Consider the following 20,777-nt stretch of genomic DNA (forward strand, 5'->3'; position numbering starts at 1 on the left):
AAGTTGCTTAGTAGTGAGGGTCTGCCCTTAGAGGTAGCTACTGACATTAGCACACCACTCTGAGCACTTCAAAGCAATGATGCTTCTGTTAGTAACTGCTCCCTAAGTTACACCAAGGCACCTTTCCCACCCTGTGGAACTCAAACACAAGACAGCAGAAGTGATTTGGGTTAGGATTTGAGTTGCCTGATACAGTGTTTGCTGTCTTTCCGTGGCATAAGTCTTGATCTGATTTTATTTCCTCTAGGGCTTGTTGCTGGCTATTTGTTTTTTTGCTTTTCATCCTCTGTGCGTGTCTTATCCTTTCTCCAGTTAGAGGGCTTAACTCAGACTTGAAAAATACTAGATATTTGAACCAGGAGCTGCTGGCAGCCATTCTCTATGCTGTGACTCTTCAGGAGCCTCCATGCCATTTGTCATATTTATTACATCCGATGCCATCTGTTTTCCTGCACAGATTCAGGGCTTTATTACCACCATGGCTGGCCTGTGCAATAACTGAATGCAGGATGTATGCCGTAGTTATTTCCCTGTGGACGTCTGGGTAGGTCTGTGCAGACATTTCACATTTTGCAGCTTGAGGGAAAGCTATTGGCTTCCGTTCTCCCCTAGGAGCCATTCAGCCTGAGAGAGTGGTGAGGAAATGGGTAGAACAAGATGAAAATGGGCTTTTCATACAATCTGACTGTTTTAAAGGTCATTCCTCCCTATATTTTTTCATCTCTTTCTCTCTCTTTCTCTCATACATGAATTCATTAGTAGAAAGGAGATAGGCTCATTTGTGGTCGTTGAAAAATGTTGACTCATGGGTCCGAAAAGACACAGAACACATGCAGGCTCTGTTCTCAGCCTTGCCACTGGCCTGCTAGCTGATAGAGCAAACAACTTCCCTTGTCACATGTGTGAAAGGAAGGGTACTCATACTGCTCTTTGAATATCACATCTGAAATTGCACTGGACAAAACCTGAATGCTTGTACTAGGTATTATTCCAAGCCCATGGTAGCACTCTTGCTTCAGATCTTTTGTCCCTCTCGATCTTAAATTATTCATTGCTACCGTGAGCCTTTTGAAGAATGTGAACAATGAATTCTCTGTTTATGAAATGTCTTCGCTGTGCCCTACACCGTACATGCTAAGCAGATTTGCAACCCTTGTGTTTTTCCAATCTGATTTAGAAATCCTCTCGTGGCACAGCTGGGAAATCATTCCAGGATGCACTCGAAGAGAAGTTTCCCTAGCAGTCACTTAGAAGGTTTTCACAGTTTGTTCTCTTCCTCCCAGGAAAGTGGCTGTCCAAACAGAGGTGCTCCTGGGCTTTGCAGTTCTGTTAAAATAGAAATCGATCTGTCAGCTGAAGTGCTTTTGAAATCGATTTAATGTTTTTTATGACATCGCACAGTTTTCAAAAATATTTCAGTGCCTGACATTCAGAAATGAAAAGGACCATTTTCAGGTTTGACAGACAGTTTTCTTTTTTTTTTTTTTTTACTTACAATTCAGAACCTGGGTAAGTTAGTTTATAATCAGCTTAGATAAGGAACAAATCAGGCTGCAGGCTGATGGCAGAGCCTATTTTTAACATTCCCCTCCTCACCTGGCACATCAGCTTTAATTTTTTCTTCGCTGTGAGAGCTCAACAGATGGAATAAATAACAACAAACAAAACAGATGTCACCTTCAGCACTACGGCTAAGCAAATAAAATGACTCAAGAAGAATCTAGCTGAAGTCATTCCTGGTAAGGAGCAGCACAGCTGCCCAGTGCTTCGTGTGGAGAGTGGGTTTCCCAAGTGATGCTAAGTCCTCCCCTATTGCTGCCTCCAGGTGAAGGGTTTTTCCCTGCAGTTAGGAAACACCAAGCATGGAACGCAGCCAGTTGGAATGTACCAGGGGAATGGCCAGCATTCAACCCTTTGGGTGAAACAGGCATGGTACAGAGCACAAGAAGCAAAGTGAGTTCCCTTGCTGTGTCTGGCCACTGTGTCCGTGGGAGATCTGGAAGGCAGTCCAGAGAAAACACACTTTGTGGAAGGAATGAGGAGAAGCACATGGCTGGAGAATGCCCTGGAAGCAGAGTGTGTCCCTTCCGGAACAGATGGGACTAGCTTGCGTGCAGAAATGTGCCTGCTGTTGTTTGTTCCCTGCTGTATTGCAGGAATAAATGACTCTTGTGCCACTTCATAAATAAACAGGATTATACTGGAGATAGTGGCTCCCTTTTTCATTTCCTCCTTTCCAAAACATCATAAGGAAGCTAGGATTTTGCATAATTAATAAACCTTTCAGCAATTAGGCCTGAAAAGAACCTTTGTATCTCAAAGCAGGACAGTGAGAGATGTGCAGCTGAAGATTCATCCAGGACCTGAGGAACCAAATCTGTGCTCATGGAAGTGAGACACAGGCTGTGACCCTCAGGCTGATTTCTCAATTTCGCCTTGCCTTGCTGTTCTTCAGGGTGTGCCAATGGTAAGGACAGAACAAGGTGTTCTTTGGCTGTGAGGGTTTGTGCTCTTAGTATGGATGCTGCACCTTACTTGTGAGCTGCGCTCAAGTGCAGACTGGTTAGGGGAATTTTTATCACTAGATGTTCATGAGGTGAAGCTCCTGAGACTTCTGAATGCTGGATAGGTTTAACAAGAAGAGCCGTAGAAAAATAATGAAGTGGTAAGAGAATCAACTAGTAATTGTAATAGCTAGGAGAACTGCATAACAAATGTGGATGGTGCCGAGCTGTTTTTAAAACTCCTTACTTGTTTCATAAGGCTTCATTCTTGCTGGTATTTGAAATCAATACCAATTTTCTCACACCTCTCTTCAATCCACTTGAGTCTTCAAGCCTACACTTCAGCACTGATTACGTGTGGCAGACTGCAAATGGTCTCAGGATGTCTCACTTTGTACAAACAGTATTTGACAGTCCTGAGCCTGAGGGAAGGTACTGGGAGAACTGGGAGGCTTCCTGAACGAGCCTTCCTTCAATTCAAACACCACAAACACAGCTTGAGCAGTCTCTCAGCCCTTTCCTAGAGCAGAATTTCTCTAGGAAGTAGCACCAAATGGAAGACAGGACTCCTGGATTGCTTTCCTGCTGTGCTGAGCTCTGCCTTCTGGTAAGACCTGTGCACCTCCTGGAAGAAAGTTTTCTTCCTTCTGCACAAGTGAATTCATCTGAAAGGTGACATAAATGCAGAGATAGCAGTGATTTCTTAAATAACATTCATCAAATCAGGAAGGTAGAATAAGTGATCATTACTCTGCCTTCAGCTCAAGAGTACATCAGTGTGCTCTGCAGACAATAACAGTGGCGAGCGCAGAGAACAGAAGGTTTCTAAGCTATATAGTGATTATTATCAATTACTATAAGGCATTTTAATCTAGAGAGAAAACGTAGAAAATGGATCACGGGCAGAATAATAATTTCAGTTTGAAAGAGACCATCTTGCCCTGGGAATGTATGGTTTGAGTGTGGCTCCTGGGTGCTGTGTGCTAAATCACTTGTGAGGCAGATGTAAGTGATTGGCTGGCACAGAAAGCAGCTTCAGAAGCCACACTGTAAACAGAGCAGTGCTGCGAGGCTCCGAGGAAGGCACTGCGTGCATTGGAGCACTGTGACAGCGGGGAGCAGAGAGCACTGAGACCACACACTGCTCCCATCTCTGCTTCCATCTCAGCCTGCTGTGGGCAAGGACTCCATCAAGGCAGAGGGGAGGGCAGCTCTGCTTCGTTATCATCCCCGGGCACTTTGTTTGGATGAGAGTTGAGAAGGAATATTTCCATGGGTACGGGATGAGAAGCACGGAAAGGTGATTTAAAGTCGACGACCTGTCTGGAGGTGCTGGTGTTGCTGGCAAACAGCAGTGCTAAGAGTTGGAGGAGGAAAATGAAGCCAGGTGCCCTCCTGAACCGAGCTACCTATCAAAGCTGAGAGCAACTGGTGGGGACCTCTTGGAGTCGGACTCCTGGAAAGAACAACGGGAATTCAGGGGTGCCATGGATTCAGAAGCAGAACTATAGCTGTTGCCAAGCTGCCTTAAAACTGAGATCAGGACACTACTGGAAAACAACCTAAGAAGGAACAATTTGTCCTGGGAAAGCAGGTGGCCAAAAGATCATTCCTTCCTTGCTCCATTACGCTCTCTGGCTGTGTTCTTGTCCATATGTGCAAGGGCTAGGAAAAGCCTAGGCAGATCTGTGGCCAGAACAAAAGAAACCACTTTGAAAAAGGTTTGGGTTTGATCAGCAGCATTCTTGCAACATGGCTGACCAGGAGACCGAGGACTTAGCAGCAGAAAGCCTCTTGGCCAAGTCTAAGATGCATCCCAGTCTCCCACCGTATGACATGGATGACCAGCTCCTTCCCCGGGAGCCACGGAGCACCTGCGGCTGCTGGGCATGGGCTCTGCTGATAGCCACCATGAACCTCTTAGTCTTTTTCATCAACTTGCTCCTGATGCTTGTTATCTTCACCATCGTGTTGCTTCCCACCATTGTGGTCGTTTACTTTGGCTTCCAGTGCCACTCTCGGGTAAGTAAGTTTGCTCCATTTGGAATGGAAGTTTGAGTAGGGAAAACTAAAGGGCAAAAGAGCTCTGGTGGTGTTTGCTACTTTCTGTTTAAGTAACCTTTCCACAGTGATTGACATATTTGATCTTCCTAAAAAATAATTCAGCATTAATAAAGCCTAGCAGTGTCTGTAATCCCTCTTATGCCTGTGTACAGATTCAGATGTTTCTGTACAGTTTCTCACTTGTAACCAGTATATTTGCTTGGTCAGGAAGGGCTCTGGCTGTGCCTGCTCCATGTTGTTGCTATCCTCTGAATTTCATTATTCCAAGAATACCTATGAATTTCCTCTTATGTTTCCATAAATATGGTTGGAATCTGTTGATTAAGTGGATGGCAAGAAACAGTTTCACCAGCAGTAGCTCTTAGAGCAGCTCCATCTGGTTTCTCTTGCAGGTTACCCAGTGTTAGGAGGGTTCTCTTCCTGCTTTGGGGAGGGAAAAAACAAACCCTGCAATACTTCCTCCCAGGAGGGAGAACAGGCTCCAAAAATAGATGCTGTTGGCCACCCCATTCCACAAAATTGGAACAAAAGGAAGACTTTGAATCTTCTCAAAATTATATATTTACCTGAGAAATATAAAAGGAGAAGTGTTTTTTTTTTTTCCCCACCCTTCTTAATGAAATCTGTGCATCCCATCTAGTCAGCCAAATCCTTGGGACCTCTGAGTGAGCAGATCCTGGAGTGAGAGGTAATGTTTCAGCACACAGACCCTTGGTCTTCGCAAAGAGACAATTGGGATCACTGGCCTTTTGGAAGACCCCAAACTACCCGTTGTACACGCAGGGCTCTGCTTGATGGCTTTGGGCTCTGAGGAGCAGCAAAAGGTTTTTGAGTAAAGCAGAGTACATCAGTCCTGAAAGCAAGTGCTGTTAGCTGCAAGGAGTCTTTTAACTCAGACTCATCTTTTAATAGAGGTAGATGGGGAATGCTGCAGGATGGCTTGACAAGAGCAGCCCTTTGTCCTCAGGCTATTGCTGTTCTCTGCCTTCCTCGTAGCCAGAGGCTGATTTCTGCACTGCAGAGCCATTAGATGGATTTATTTATTTTTTTTGAATGTGATTGTGCTGCTTCTACTGCAGAAAGCATATAGAGAAAAGGAAGGAGGCTGGGGGGGTGAGGGGGGGGGGGGTGAGGGCTGCCCATGTCATTTGTTAGCACAGAACCAGTGACTGGCTTGGCCTCATGCTGCTGCTGCCACAGCAGGAAAGCAGGGCTGTAAGCCCCCGAACCAGCACTGTGCTGAGTGCCCAACAGCAGCACGAGGTGAGCAGGACCTCTCAGCAGGTGTTGAAGTGCTGAGAGATCCAAATATGTACACGGTGGTGTGTAGAAGATGGAGCACAGAGTAGGCTTGGGAATCTGCAGCCCACCAATCTGTCTGCAGGACCCAACATTTCTGCTGCATTTGATTTACTTAGCTGTAATTACCAGCATGTTGTGCCACCCACGTCGGTGCAGCAGCGGGAGGCCTTTTTGTTTGGTTCCCAGATAACAAATGCTAAGGCGTGCTATTATGGATAACTTAATAAAGATGGTTTCCTGCTTCAGGAGCAGTGTGGCACTCTTGTCTCACGGCGATGCCCAAGTAATTGAAAGCCTGATTAAAGTGTTGTCAGTCATATCATGTCGCTTGAGGACTGCAGAGGGAAGAGCAGCCGTGCCTCATTGGGAAGGCACTGAAACCCAGGGCTGCTTTGGTCCCTGCCCCTATCCACCAGCTGCTCTGTGACAAACTCCCTGTGTTCCCACAGGTGCTGCACTCCACTGCCCGCTACTGCAGAACCATCCTGGATGACAACAGCTCCTCGGCCCTCATCATCCTGGGCTTCGTCATCATGTCGCCCCTCATCGTGGTGGCCATGGCCACCTACTGCAGCCTGGCCAGGCGCCTTCGCCTCCTCATGTGCTTCCAGCCGTGCAGCCGGGCCCTGTACAAGGGCGTGAAGTGGCGCTGGTATGAGGAGGGCGGTCTGTGCGGCTGTGCCAGGGGCTGCAGCCCCCATGTCAAGGCCTGGGTCTGAGCCAGAGGCCCCATCCCACCCAGCGTGCCCTTCTCCCTATCCTCACCCTCCCCGCTGCCTCCCAGCATCACCCTGAGACCTCTGCGGAGCAGTGCTCATTGTAAGCAAGAGAAGTGTCATGAGCCACCTCCTATAGCTTTGTCTATATCATAGTAGATTGCTGCTCACCACCAGGGAGGGATTGTCAGTGCAGCTCCTTGATGTTAAAAACAACATGCAGCAGAATTCCTCCAGGACCTGCTGTGCTCATGGCAGCTCTATTTCCAGTCTTGACAGCATGGTCACAGAGGTCTCCTTGGGTTTGGCTGCTGCTGGGAAAGCATCCAGCCATAAGGAAGCAGCTGGGGTTTCTCAGTGCTGGGCAGTCCCAACCTCTGTAGGTCATTGCTTCTGCAGTGCTAGAGATCTGCAGAGTTCCTACGCACCAGATGTTCTTCCCCAGTTAACAACCCCTCTTTCCCATAGCCTATAGCAGTGCTATGCTTGTTTTCCTGTCCCCGAGCCAGGTTGTTGGGCTGGCTGCAGATATACGCAGTTCTTTGGGTCTGTCCCCCTCCAGCTGCTGATCTGAAGTGTGCTTGTCTGGTGATAGCTGGTGGGTATTAACCTGCAAATCATTCTTTGTCCTTCGCTGTGGTTTTTGTTCAGCTCCGTTTTAAGGCTCCTCGCAGGACGAGCTGGAGATCTCCAGTGGCCTCAGAGTCACTGCAGGCTCTTCCAGGGCTGGGTAAGAGATTTCAGAGACAGTGCCTTGTTCTGAGACACCTGGATGTAGCATTAGTGCTGCACAATCTGAAGAGTGGATGTGAGAAGGTATGGCAGCTGGGTGTAAGCGTGTGATGCTCCAGGTGGTCCTGCTGGAGTAGGTTTGGACCAGATGATCTCCAGAGGTCATCCCCAGCTGTGTTGTGATGTTTTCCTTTAAGCCCTGATGGTTTCAGGCACGGCATCAGTGGGGCTGTGTGCTGCTGACTGCTGCAAGCTCCGTGCTCCCCCCGCTGCTCTTCCTATCTGCCAACTATTGCCATTGCTATGTCTGAATAAAGATCATGCTGAATCTCCACTGGAGGAGTTTCTGTTCTGTCTCATAGTACAGGCTGCACCGGAATCAGCTGGCTGCAGCCCATTGCAAACTCTCGTTCTATCCTCAAATAATCAGTGATGGCTACAGAAGAAAGTGGATTGGATTGTAGCACAGGCTGGTACCCAGCCCAGCCACCAAACAGATGGGGACAGGGAAAGCTGGATGTGAATCAAAGCAGGAGCTTTGAGCAGTTAGAGCCATTGGTTGGGGCTTTGGCCATTGTGTTGTTTTGCGATGGTAAGAGGCTGAACTCTGGACTCCAGCAGAGCTCTGTGCTGTTGGCCAGCAGTGTAATATATCAGCTTTGCTGGCTCCCTCCGAATGTACAACTGAGTGTTCTGCCAGCCCTTGTCACCATTTAGCCCATTCTGGCAGCTGAAGCAAACCAGTCCCAGCTAAATCACTTTCACAGTGCTTCAGGTGAAACTGGTCCGATATGTCTCATTTACAGTTCAAATTACTGCTGAATGCTTCTGTGCACTGAGTGAACAAGACTGTTCCAGCCCATAGCCTGAATGGTTGGAGGAACACAGATTTTTGCATTTTAAGGCTTTTTCTATTGTTACAGGACTCTGCAGGGTGGGAGCACAGACTAAACTGTCTTGCTTTTTTCCTGGTCTGACTTGCAACCTGAAATCACTTCCCAAGGTGCAGAACCTGACCAGTAATTCTGTTGGAAGTCCCCTTACACAGCTCCATATGGTTGGTAGGGCATCTTGCAGAATATCATACAGTGTCTATGCATCAGAGAACTCCCTGGACTATAAAGGAAGAAAAACCTGTGTTCTGTTTTCAGCTGGAGCCACTTCTCTGCATCACAGCAGATTTTGGGGTAAGCTCTACCTCAGGGATGCCCTGGTGCAGCAAAGCATGACTACAGCACAGCAGTGAGACTGCAGCCCTGAGATCTCTGTCCTTAGAACAGAGGCACCCTTGATGTCTTCTGCCTTGGGGCAGCTGTGCCAGCTGGGGACTGCGCCTGCAGATGCTGCAGGAGGCTGCTGTGTGTGCTGTGCATGTGCTCCTCAAACCCTCACATGGGCTTTGTTCCGGAGTTCAGCACAGCTGAGCCTGGCATCCTTCTGGAGAGGAAGGCAATTTTCTTGTTTTCTTTAAAATCAAGCCTCTGGTCTGATAAGAGGCTATACAAGGGTTTTGAGCCAGGAGTATTCATTTTCCCAGTGCTCATTTCCAAGATTAAAAAAAAAATACTCAGAAAGAGCTGAAGGTACCGACAGTGAGTACCAAGCAGGCAGCTTACCTTGATCTGGATGTATCCCCAGCATGAATCACAGGAGACAGCTGCTTCGTGCCGGATTTATGGCAGGTAGCTATGAGCACAGTATAACTGTGAGTTCTCATCCTGTGAAGGTGAAAAGAGAAAACATTAATAACCCAACTCGTGCTGAAACGGGGCTGATATTTCAGAGATGCTGCTGTGCATCACCTGGTCCAGCTCTGCTCCTTGATGCCTTTGTGGAACAGCTTTTCCCTTTCCCTGCAGGTGTGCATTGGTGCTTGCAGCTGGCTATGGGAGAAAAGCAGCAAAGGAGGCCAAGGGATGAACAGCAGAACCTGGGTTTCTGGCTGTGCTGCAAGAGAGGTGTCCACTTTGTGCCTGTAGGGTTTTGGGGTGAGGATGAGAATGGTGTGAGGATTGTGGCTCAGCAATGCTGAGGTTTCTGGAATGCTCCGTCTAAGGGGAATTTGGGCATCTTTGGCTTGGGTTCCCTACTCCCAAGTTTGTTTGGAAGTGGGAATGTAGTCCTGTTGCTGTTGCAACGGGTGCTTTGGGGGGTGTTTGTGGATTGCAACGCGGAAAGCAGGCAAACAGCAAAACCATGATTTGATTGCTAACAGAAGGGACAGAAAAATAAAATCCAAAGGAATGGAGCCATCACAGCAAGGGAGCTCATTCTTCACAAATGTAACAACACACCAAGGGTGCTTGCAGGCTGCCGACTGTTCTGTACCAAATTACTGGTGGGATCCATACTGACAGATGGATGAACCAGGGAGAGATGAGGGAAGCTCCTTTTTGTGGAAGTTTCCCCTTGTGCTGCTCTGGTCCATACAGCCCCACAGTGCTGGGCGGATCCTCTCACCCCTCTGTTCTGCATCCTAAGCCATCCTGCTGTGCGTGAGCACTTATAGAAGCTTCATGTACAAATTACATGTGGATTTAATATGACAGAAGTGAATGCTAACAGCTTCCACAAGTGGCAGGAGGAAGAGCTGCTGCTGTCATGCAGGTCCTTATGTCCCATTCTCTGATTTATCCAGAGCGTAAGGGTCGGGGATGAATAAGCTCAAAGGCCTCCTGAAATAAAGAACAAATCCCAATCACACAAGCATGGCTCTGGTCACTGAGAACCAGATCCAATGGGAATTGCTGGCACTGGTACCCAGCAGGGCTCAGCTGCTCCTGGCAGAGCCACAGTGCATTGCCAAGAGCTCAGGGCATCACTCTCAGTGTCACCTCTGCCAGATGGACTCCATGTGCCTCATCGTTTGGGAGCTGCTGTTCACATGGAACCCTGCTCCACTTCGGAACGGCGCTCGCCTATTGCTTAGGACAGACTGACCCATGTTCAACTGCTGCACTAAATCCATTAATTCTGTTGCTGTGCATGGCCAGGCCATTACATGTAAATGAGTCTGGGCAGGCAGCACCCCTGCTGGTCAGTCCTGCACTTTTTTTGTTTTCTGGGCTATGACAGGACAGACTTCTAGTGGATCAGTCAGAATTGGATATTCAAGATCTAATTGGGAGTTTTTATTCTCCTGATCAACAGAGTCGGTTGATTCAGGAGTCTGGTCATTGTTTATTGTAAGGTTACAAACTTGGCCTACGGGAAGATGTAGAATTGGCTTATTTCCTGTTAATACACCAAGTTCATGCTCCAGTTTTTCAATACAGTCTTTTAAAAGTTGATTTTCACTTTCTCAAGTATTATTTCTTATATCCGCATGATTTAAGGCACTTAATAGTGGCCATGCCACCATGGAGGCAGCCAGTTGTCTTTCTTCAGTGATGAGCACATCCTCGCCAAGTCCTTGAAAGTAATCTGCCATGTGACATGGGGAGATATTGCCCATAACATGTAAGGGACCCCATTTTTCAATGATAACTGCTAACTCATAATAAGGGGATCCCACAAGATCTGCCCTGGAATCATTTTCTCTAGAGGAGTATTGTTCTTCCCCTTGACCCATTTATAGACATTCCAAAGAAAAGACATGATGTAAATTTTAGTATATTTGGCCTGCCTGGCTCGCCAAGTGTATAATCAATGGATATTAAGATGTATAATCAATAGACGTTAAGATGTTATAATCACAAAAAAGAACAAGAGAGTTAGGCAAAGCAGACTAATGTAACAAGAGAGAATAAATGGAGGGCTTACCCATACACTAGGCTCACCCACAAAAAAACACCAGCAGAGCAGATCTCCAGATGAGATCCTTCCCCACTGGTAGCCAGCTCTTAAATAGGTCTAGGACAGGTGAATTGCATTCACCTGTGCTCCTCTGGCTGACCCACAGCTCACCTCAGGTGATCAATCAGAGCTTCAGGCCGTGATGCAGCAGTTCCCATACACTCATTCTCCTGATCTCCTGAGATCTCTGTAGGTTAACTTGTTAGGGATCTGCATGGTAATACAATTCCACTCAGATATATGCTGGATAGCTTCTTTTGCTCTCTTTATTTGTATTTCTGACTGCTTAATGGTAACTTGAGCGTCTTCAGGGAAATGTCCATTGTCCTCCTGCAATGCCCTCCGCTGTCTTGGAGCTAACTGGTCACCAGTGATGATTTCCAGCTTGGGAAAACTCTGAATGAATGGAAACAATTAAGGAGCAAATAAGCAGTGGGTGCCTGCCAAAGGTTTGCACCCAGCAAGCTGATTCTGCAGCACAGGTCACGCTGCACCCTTATGCTGGGGAAGGTCCCTGATGGAAGATGCTGTGCAGGTAAGGAAGCAAGCAGTGATGTAACCCAGCTGTCCCAGCACCAGAGTGCCCTGCAAAGCAGTCCTTTACGTGTCAGTGAGCAGTGGGAGGCAGCTGGGAAGCTGTGTGTGTTTAAATGAGCCTCTGGGCACGCAGAGCTGCTAAAACACAGCAGAGCTCTGAGGCCATCTGTCAGGCACGCGTTGCTGAAGGGCTCTTTGTGGAAGAGCTGCAGAAGAATATGAAAATAAATAAATTACGTAGCCCTCAGAATCAATAGTAGCACAGAATGGCTGGAAGGGTGAGCGTGGCAGATGCTGCTAACTACTTCACAGTCCTCTTTGAGAGCTAGAGACTGCTGTCCAGAAAAACCTCTCAATCACTCAGAGGTCTGCAGGGGAAAAAGCACCAACTAAAAGAGAAGTGGAGAGCAGCACTGTTTCAGGGCTGGGGAGCAAGATTTCACTGTACAGCTTGCAGTCCTGACAAAGAGGGGGACCTGGGCATCACCAACACAAGTCTTTCTGAGAAGCAAAGCTTTGCTTTGGGGGAACTGACACCAGCAAATATTGCCCCATGTAACTCAGTGTTGCTGTTTTTCTGCTTGAGGAATAAAAGCCAAGCTCCCCAAACCCTAACCCTATGCATGGAGACAAGGGATTATGCACAAACCATGACAAGCCCAGAGCATTTAGCACAGCTGGGTAAGGTCAGCATTTGTGTTTTCTTCTCCCCCCATGCCTTGTCCTCCCCCCAGCTCAGGCAGCCAGAAACAACGCAGTCTTGTTCTGCAGCTCCCCAGGCAGTGCCAGGGGGAGCTTTGTAAAGGATTCTGCAGGAAAGCAGGAAAACTGGAGCTTGGGGATGTGTCTGTTGGGTTTGCTGCACCCAAAGCACATGGAAGGTAATGCAGATGGACTTGGTGATGCTCTGCATCCTGACTGTGAGCCTGCAAAGTTCTCACATGGCCTCAGTCCAAGCCTGGGCTCAGCATGCCACCAGGGCTCTGACCCTAAAAGTGCTTGCTGAGCTCATTCCCTGCATTCTCCAGCCTTCAGGAGCTGCAGGAGGTGCCCAGCTATGCAGCAAGCCATGCACAGGTGCTGCCTCTGTGACCCCATAACAGCAGAAGTGGTGCTGAGCACAGGTTATTCCTCCTTCTCACCTGGAAGCACAGATCTGCTCCAGCTCATCCTCATCAGTACGTTTAATATTCCAACAATGCGCTAAAATTGCCCTTTTGTCATCACATTTTTATCTGTGTGGCACCAAGCAGGCAGCTACGTATGTTAGAGCCTCTGGGGAGTGTTGCAATCCCACCAACATGTTAGTGACTGCTCTGCCCATCTGCACGGGCTGGCAGCTGCAGGGATTGTCGGTGCCAATAGATACCCAGATAACAGCTCCCCCAGCACCCCCCGTGTCTGTCTCCAGTGGCTGTAAAGGTGTGAGAACTTGCCCTGGGAGGATGCTAGTAGATAAGACACAGTGAAAACCGCAAGGAGACGGGGCTGGCAAAGCTAGGGGCTGAAGGAGCGGGTGGGAAGGGAGACCTGTGTTTGCAGGATGAAGCATGTGGACACAATTGGCTGCAGTGTGTGTCCCTGTGCTTGCGGAGGGATGCTCAGCAAAGCACTGGGAAGCACCACTGGGTCACACCAGAGAGCCCGATGTGCTTTGCCCCCTTGGACGGAGCAGGCAGGATGTGAAGGGCTGGACTTGCTTTTCAATGGCTTACATAAACCACAAGGAGAGATAAGAAGCAAAGAATAATTAAAAAAAAAAACAACACATAAAGAGGCAGGCTGGGAAGCAGGAAGAGGTAGCACTGTCTGGTTCATCGCTCTGCTTTCAGCAGCCGCCAGTTTCGATCGTGCCTGTACTCCTTGTCTCCCAAGCACGCAGTTGAGAGCTGAGGAAACCAAGCCCTGACCCCTATCCAGATGAGCAGGGGTAAAAATAGCAGTCAGGGGAGCAGATTTCCTCCCAGACACAAACCTCTTGCTGCTGAAGGCCACAAATCTGTGCTGCGTTCCGGCTGCTCACGCACCCAGGCTGCTTTGGCACAAGATGGGAGGAGGGCTGGGGTCTGCCTGCCTTATGGGGACAGATGAAGAGCCTCCTCTGATGGCTGATCCACCTGCCTCCTTTGCTGCTCTGACTTTCTGCTACCTTGCATCTTTTAATTTGTTCAGCTTTAATGGCCTTTTGGTTTCTATTTTCTCTGTAGTTACCTTGGCCCCATGCTGGCTTCCAGCCCTTCCGTGCAGAAACCTCTTTTCAGCCCTCTGGATCCCTTTCCATCGCCTTTCTGGCTCGCCCCCAAAGCTCTGTCTGCTGCCACTGAGAAGTAAACAATCCTTCCACTCGCAGCACCTTATCTCCTGTGTGAGCGTTCTTATCTCCTGCACGGAGCCTTGCATTTCTGCATTTGCTTTCTGGTCTCAGCTGTGCTACAGATGCTTAGAGGTCTGAAAATTCATAGGAGCATGGAGAGGAGACCTGTTGGTCCACAGCCCACAGAAGTTTTCATTTCAGGTTTACAGAGAAGCAGTCCATCCAGCCTGCTGCTTTGCTTCCTACCAAACCAAATTCTTTACGATCTAAAGCCCCGGAAAAGGTTTGATTCCAGTTAGGATCAGAGCTGTAACATGGTGAGGAAAAGATAACAGTTTTGCTGGGTTATCCAAGATGCATTATCACCTATAGCACTGCTCTTCGTGTTCCGTGCACCATCTTCATCTCTGAGAAGCCCACACAGGGAGGAGAGAGGAGACAGCTGCCCTGCAGGGATGCTCTGAGTGCCTTCTGCAGGGAAAGCAGCAGAGCAGCAATGTCCCTGGCACGTGCCTGGAGGCAGCATGGACACATGGGGTAGGGTCTGCACAACAGGCACACAACAGGGTGTGCAACTGGGGAACCACATGCCTGCAGCAGCACAGCAACAGCACCTGAGGCCACATCTGCCTGGAATGCTGGCTCCTGCCCTTCGTTCGGCCCCGATCCCATTTTTCAATGGGCAGCTTTGGCTGTCCTCATTTTTCAAGCACTAAGGCTGGAAAATGGCTGTGGAGATGGTGAGTATTGCCTCACTGCTTTTTCAGCTCAGTGCTGCAGCTGGGAAGGAGAGCAACAGCTGGAATGGCCAAGTTTTGTGTTGTCGGTAGCAACCAGGATTTGACTTACAAGTGCTTACAGAGTGGCAGATTTCCACAAGGATAACCTGTTTGAAAACCCTGCAGTGGGCTTCAGCTCCTCCCCAGCCTGAGCAATGCCTCTTTGATTCCTCTTTCCTCTCCTGATGGGAAGAAAGATGAGCAGTCACATATCTCAGCTCAGGATAAATGCATTACTTGGAGCTATTTGGTGCTGCTTCACGCATCTTCTGAAACAGATGGGGGTGAGACACTCTGTGAGGAAGGCTGGCCCTTGAGCAGGTAGTGGGGTAGAAGAGGAGGCATGTTTGTTTGAAAAAGCTGAAAGAGTGAGTCAGGGAGATGGCCAACACGCTTATTTCAAGGCAACTTGGTGCAAAATAGCTGCAGCACTTTGCAAGTTCCCCATGTCCCGCGTCCCATGCCCCAATCACACACTGTGGGGAGACATCCAGTGCACGTGGGGGCAGAGCTTTGGGTCACTTGCTGCTAAAATGTATGGCATGTAAGATCTAACTGTAGAGCTAAAGGGTGTGCCCAGACCTGGGTAATGCTACAAAGGTGAAAAATCCAAACTGGAAAGTGCCAGCAGTGTAAATTCATTACTGGCAGAGGTGAGCTGAGCTGAGCTTGCAGAGGGTTGCACAGCCAGGAAGGGCAGCCAGGCTTGCATGTAGCTCTGGGTGCTGCTCCTTTGCTTGTGCTGCACTTTGGGATGTAGGGGGTTTGCAGAGCCTTTCTCAGCAGCTATTCAGGGGTTAAGGAGAGTTTCTATTAGGCATTGGAAATAGTATGGGGTGGAAGGGAGGTAGAACTGCCAACTGCCATGACTAATGCTGTGACATCAAGGTTGATGGAATATAACTTCTTAATGCCACCCATACCTACAAGAGTAATTAATTAGTGCAGGCAAACCCATGCAATCAACAGGTCTGAAAACAATTCATTTCTCTTCCCATTGTGAAGCAGGCAGTGACAGAGCATTGCAGATGGCTACCAAATTGCCTCCAACCAAGTTTGTTTTCACATTTTCTGGGTCCGTTTCCAGCTGCAAGTGCTGGAAATAATTCCCCTGACCTAGATCCCAAAATATCCCGTTCAGCAGTGGGGAGCTGCCCATGCCTATGTGCCAGATGTTTGGAGGGGTTATGCAGTGTGCTGCACGGACAGCTCGCTAGGAAAGCTCAAACTGTACCTTCATCTGCCAGGGTCCTGGCCCCAGTCCCATCTCTGCTGGGGGTGGACAATGTAGGCTTCAGGAAATTTGGCAGTCAGCTTGGATGGATGTGGATGAAGTCGGCTCTGCAGTGAAAAATTGCTGAAGAAGGCTTGTTTTTGTAATTCTTGTGGGGAACTGCATGCCATCCCTTCTGTCCCTGCCCTGTCCTACCAGGAATGCTGACCCAGGGCTATGCAGCTGCCCATGTGCAGCAGCAGGGCTGGGATGCCAGTGGCCATAATCTCCCTTGCACAGTCTCACGCTCATACCAATGTGAGCCACGTGCCTTCCTGTAGAAAAGATGCTCCTCTGGGCTCCAGCTTGGGACCAGCCTTCTCAGAACAGCTGCAGGGAGGCATCCAGCCTGGCTTTGTACACAGAGAGGCTGCTGCTGGGAGCCTCCAAGGAGGGGTGGAGAGCAGACAGGACATCCCAGCTCGATAGCACCAGTGGTCTCCAAGGAAAGCATTTGCTCTTTCATCCATGGGTCGGACATTACAGCACCCAGCTGCAAAACAACAGCCTCTTATCCCCAAAATAAATGGGAATTGTTCTGCTTGCTTTGCATGCATCAAGTCACCTCTTTCTTTATGGATTGCTGGAATTGCAACTATTTCCCCAGCCTGACGTGGGAGGAGTACAAGGCTGGCAGGGCTCATGATGGGAGGATGGCTGTCAGCAGTAGAGAATCCAGCTGAGCCCCCTGTGTCCCTCAGGCATGTTTCCTGGACAGGCTTTATCCTGGATAGTCTTGTTTATGAAACAGGATTTCCAACCTAGCCCCTATGTCCTACCTCTTCTTTCCATTGTAAATAGCAACCTGCTGATGGATGGAACTCCTTTTTCCCCTTCCCTTCTCATCACTCCAAACTTGTTCTCCCCTTTCAATCTCACTCTGGCTTTTGCTATTGACAAGGTCAGGCTGAATAACACGACTTCTATAGGCCGCTCACACGTTGCTGCTGCATGGCATCAGATCCAGCCATGCGCTGGGTGAAGGAGCTCCCAGCGTTGCTGGAGGAGCCCTGCAGACTGGGTAGGAGTTGTTCCCTCTCCTCCCACTCTCTCCCCAGCTGCTTTGCTAGGCTTACAACAAAAAGGATGATTGTTTTGTCCTTGGAGCCTTGCTCCTGCTCAGATGGCTTTGTCCCCCTACTGAGAAGGGCAGTAATGAGCCCTCTGCAACACTTCTTGTAGAGGCAGCCTTGTTCCAAGCGCTGGAGCCGAAGTTCAGCTGAAGTGGAGAAATGCCCTCCACAGTGGGACTCTGCAAGTTCCTATGCTAGATAAGTCTGGTTGTGCTTTTCTGCTGGAGCCACACATGTGCCAAGCCCATTGAATCACAGCACACCAGTTTTTGGGTAACACCTACATTTAAACCGAACTTCTTGTATCTCAAAGGCTACTGTACAAAGGCATAATCTGAACAGTACCTTTTATTTTCTGTCCCCAGCAGAAGACTGCTGGCAGAGCTTGGGCTAGAGAGGGTCTGACTGCCACCTGGCATGGGGTCTGATGGGAAATTGGCCTTGATATCCTCCGAATTCCAGGCTGGGAGCAGGGAGTGCAGCTTGGCTGGCGCTCCTGCAGCTGTGCGTGAGGCGGGGGCCAGGCTGTCCCTCCTGGTAGGAACTCACAACCACAAGCCGCTTCCCCTTCCTGTTGTGACTGGATGCAGCTTGATGGGTGCTTGGAGGCCCGTTCATCAATGTCTTGGACAGCTTCCCCCGTCTGTCAAACCAGGAGCCCGGGCCCAGGATGATGGCCAAGCGTGCGTCTCACGGTGTGCAGGCTGCTCTCCAGGCTGCTCTTGTACGTGTGTGCAGATTGCTCCAGATCGTCTCCTCTCCCCTGGGCTGACAGGTCAAGAGGCTACAATTGTTGAGAGAGGCCAAGACCTGGCTGCTCTATAAGTCATAGCTTATTGTGTAGCTGGGAATTCCTCAGGAAACAGAGTTCTAAGGAGGTTCTCTCAAAGTTGGCTTTTTCCAAATTGTCTGGGCTTTCCTGACAGGATAGAGTCAGCAGATAAGAATCGAGCAATAAGGAAAGAGTTCCACTGCGTAGAATAGTCTTTGGATTAAAAACAGACAGCTGCATCCATACCTCATCTGTACTGCTTAAAGGTGGCTCCAAGTTTCAGAGCTTCTCTGGTTCCAGGAATGCAAAATGAGACCCCAGTCTGGGTCCAGCTGGGGAAATTGCAATGAAAAATGTATGAGGAAATGAGGCAGGAATCTGAAGTGTTGGAAGATCTCTGCTGGGGACCCCTAGATGACTCCACATGCAAAGTGAAGTCTGTGCAACCAGGCACGAGTGCTGTGTGCTGTTCCATCGATGTTGCCATGCTCTCATACAACCTCGTGGTTGCAAGCCAGGGATGCAGAACGTAGCTCTTGTACAGTCTCAGACTCCAGAAGTCAGTCGTTGCACATCCGCATCTTCCTCTCCTTATTTTGATGTTGTGGCTATAGAGAACAGGATTGGAGCAGTGAAGCAGTGAGCTCTCTGCTGCCAGCTCCCCCCTGGCTGGGAAGCTGATACATGTGGACAGCCCTGACACCCCTGGCATGGGGAGAGGATGAGGATACACTACGTGAAGGATGAAGAATTGCCACAATAACCCAGCAGCCATTTGCTCAGCCTGCTGCATGCAGCAGCGGGCCCTCTTCTGTAACTGGGAGAGACAGTGCCAGAGGTGCTGCCTATCCATGACCTACATTACAAGAGAAATCCAGAAGCCTCTTAATGAGCAATGAGCCACTTCTGTTCCTGTTTTTTGTGGGAGTGTTTTTATTTTTTTTGCTGTTTTTTCTTATTTTACCCATTCACTACCATGGGTCTGTGAGGCAGCTGCTCCCAGCTGTGAGCTGTCGGACAGATGATGTGTAGAACTTCTCCTAAAAAGGAAAAGGTGAAACGGCTGGGTCAGAGGTGCCCTAAATTCGGATGGCGAGCGGGCTGGCACACTCAGGTCAGGCCCAAGAGCTTCAGCTCTGCTCTACGCTCTGGCAGCCAGCCCTCCTGCTTATTTTCCACCTCTGTATCAGGTTGCTCTTTGACCCGCTCCTGGAACTCTGCAAATGAGCTCACTTGTTCCTACGCATATAAAGCACTGCAAATCGCAGAGGCGAGGCGAAAGCAAGGAGCTGGTTGAACTCGTTGTCATTTTGTGAGCTCATAAACAAAGCTGGCCCAGCTGCAGCTCTGAGAGCCAGGCTGCTACACAGGGTCGGGTCCCACAGCACAGCTGCAAGGAGAATAGTGCAGAGCAGCCATCTCCCATCACTTCTGTGCCCTACATGGGCTCCTCATGGACTTGGAGATCCTGTGGTGTGCCCCAGTTGGCTGGAGCTGGTGCTGTGATTTGTGACTAAAACAGCACTGGTAAGGCAGCTGCATGGTCCCCTTACTGTGGGAGGTCCCCTTACTGTGCTGCCCTCAGGGAAAGGACAGGGAAGAGGGGACTCTTGTTTGTGACATTTCTCTTCCCAAGTAACCTCTGCATGTCTTGCATGAGGCCCCAGTTTCCAAGAAGAGGCTGAACATCTGCCTTCTGATGGGAGCAGTGAATGAACTCCTTGTGCTTTGCTTGTGCATGTGGCTTTCCTTCACTCCCAAAGCATCTGTGCTCTGACCTGTGGGTTCCTTGCTGCTGGTGGGTGCTCAGTTACTGACTGGGGTCGGCTCCTCCACCTACCATGGAGCCTGCTGTCAGCCAAGCTGTCCTCATCAGCAAGATGTCATTCAGTGGGTTATTCACATGTTCCAGTGTTGTCAGCCACTGTCATCTCATTGGAAAGTTATAAAAGTTGCCCTTTACAAGTGAAAAGGCCCAGAATTGCTGTCTCTGCTTCCGAAATGTGTATGACTCAAACCAACACATCCCTCCTCAGTCATTGGTGACATGCTTCCTAAGAGGCACTGCAAGGAGTTAGCAGCATGCTGTGTCTGCCTGAAGTACTGCAGAAACAAATTCCAGGTGGAAATGCCCTTAGGAAAGTGGGAAAGGATGGAGTGCATTGAGATCTGTCCCAGCAGAGGCACCCTGAGCTTGGCCATGACTCTGGCCACTGCTCAGCACAGCACTCCTTCCCCTCTCCATTTGACCTAACTTCTCCTCTTTCTCGGGGTAAATGAATGATGGCATCAATTAGTGCCTCCTTTTGTTCTGGCTTTTAGTTCACTGTGATGACCCACAGGTTCAGTGCAGTCACTTTGGTGTCTGGGATCCAGCTGAGGGCTGGTACTTTGTGACAAGCTGACTCCTTCCAAACCATCCAAGCATGCCTTATCTGGGCCTCAAACAGCCCGAGGAGTGCACCGCATGGCATGCAGGAGCCAGAGGGGCTCAGATCCCTGGCATGAACAGAAAATTGCTCAGAGAACATTGTCCCTCTCTGCATTAGCCATGTGATGTGCCTGTGTCTACCTGTGTGCTCGTTCCACAAATTCCTTCATTCCACATAAGAAGCTGAAACAGAAAACTAGGACACTGTGTCCTGGTGTGACACGGTGCTGGAGGGAAATAGCAGCAAGGCCCACACGGCGTTTCCTTCCTTCTGGGTGCTGCATGAAGGTCCACAGCCACTTCTGCAGTGCTTGTGATGGGAGGAGGCCTTTCCAATGGCTCCAATGTGAGCAGCTGCTTTCTCTTAGTGTAAAACCCTTCTGTGACTTTCTCCCATCTCCAAAGTTTTGGTGTGATGTTGCTGCATGTGGTTGAAAATGTGCCGTGCTTCACCCTAGAAGTGACTGCAGTTCTGTGATTCAGGA

At 49.2% G+C, this 20,777-nt stretch overlaps 1 protein-coding gene and 1 long non-coding RNA gene across 2 annotated transcripts in view; one reads left to right on the forward strand and one right to left on the reverse strand.

Moving 5' to 3' along the window:
* Positions 1-20,777, reverse strand: part of LOC122167243 — a 24,731-nt gene continuing 3,954 nt past the window's right edge. Inside the window, exons 3-4 of the long non-coding RNA XR_006170993.1 lie at positions 8,935-9,036; positions 1-1,326 (exon numbers count right to left, since the gene is read on the reverse strand). This is a non-coding gene — a long non-coding RNA (uncharacterized LOC122167243). The remainder of the gene's footprint in view (positions 1,327-8,934; positions 9,037-20,777) is intronic.
* On the forward strand, positions 3,037-7,636 carry TMEM88B (transmembrane protein 88B). Its single transcript, XM_042831698.1, has 2 exons — positions 3,037-4,526; positions 6,320-7,636. Exons 1-2 carry the CDS (start codon positions 4,257-4,259, stop codon positions 6,587-6,589), a joined length of 540 nt encoding a protein of 179 aa, XP_042687632.1. The 5' UTR covers positions 3,037-4,256; the 3' UTR covers positions 6,590-7,636.

Source organism: Centrocercus urophasianus, unplaced genomic scaffold, assembly GCF_019232065.1.
Source record: "Centrocercus urophasianus isolate 14NV4802_14NV808 unplaced genomic scaffold, USGS_Curo_1.0 seq_36, whole genome shotgun sequence".
Classification (NCBI taxonomy): Eukaryota; Metazoa; Chordata; class Aves; order Galliformes; family Phasianidae; genus Centrocercus; species Centrocercus urophasianus.

Excerpts from the sequence above, each read along its gene's own strand:
- TMEM88B (XM_042831698.1), top strand. The coding sequence starts at position 4,257 with ATGGCTGACCAGGAGACCGAGGACTTAGCAGCAGAAAGCCTCTTGGCC. Across the intron at positions 4,527-6,319 it reads GCTTCCAGTGCCACTCTCGG|GTGCTGCACTCCACTGCCCG; the intron begins GTAAGTAAGTTT and ends GTGTTCCCACAG.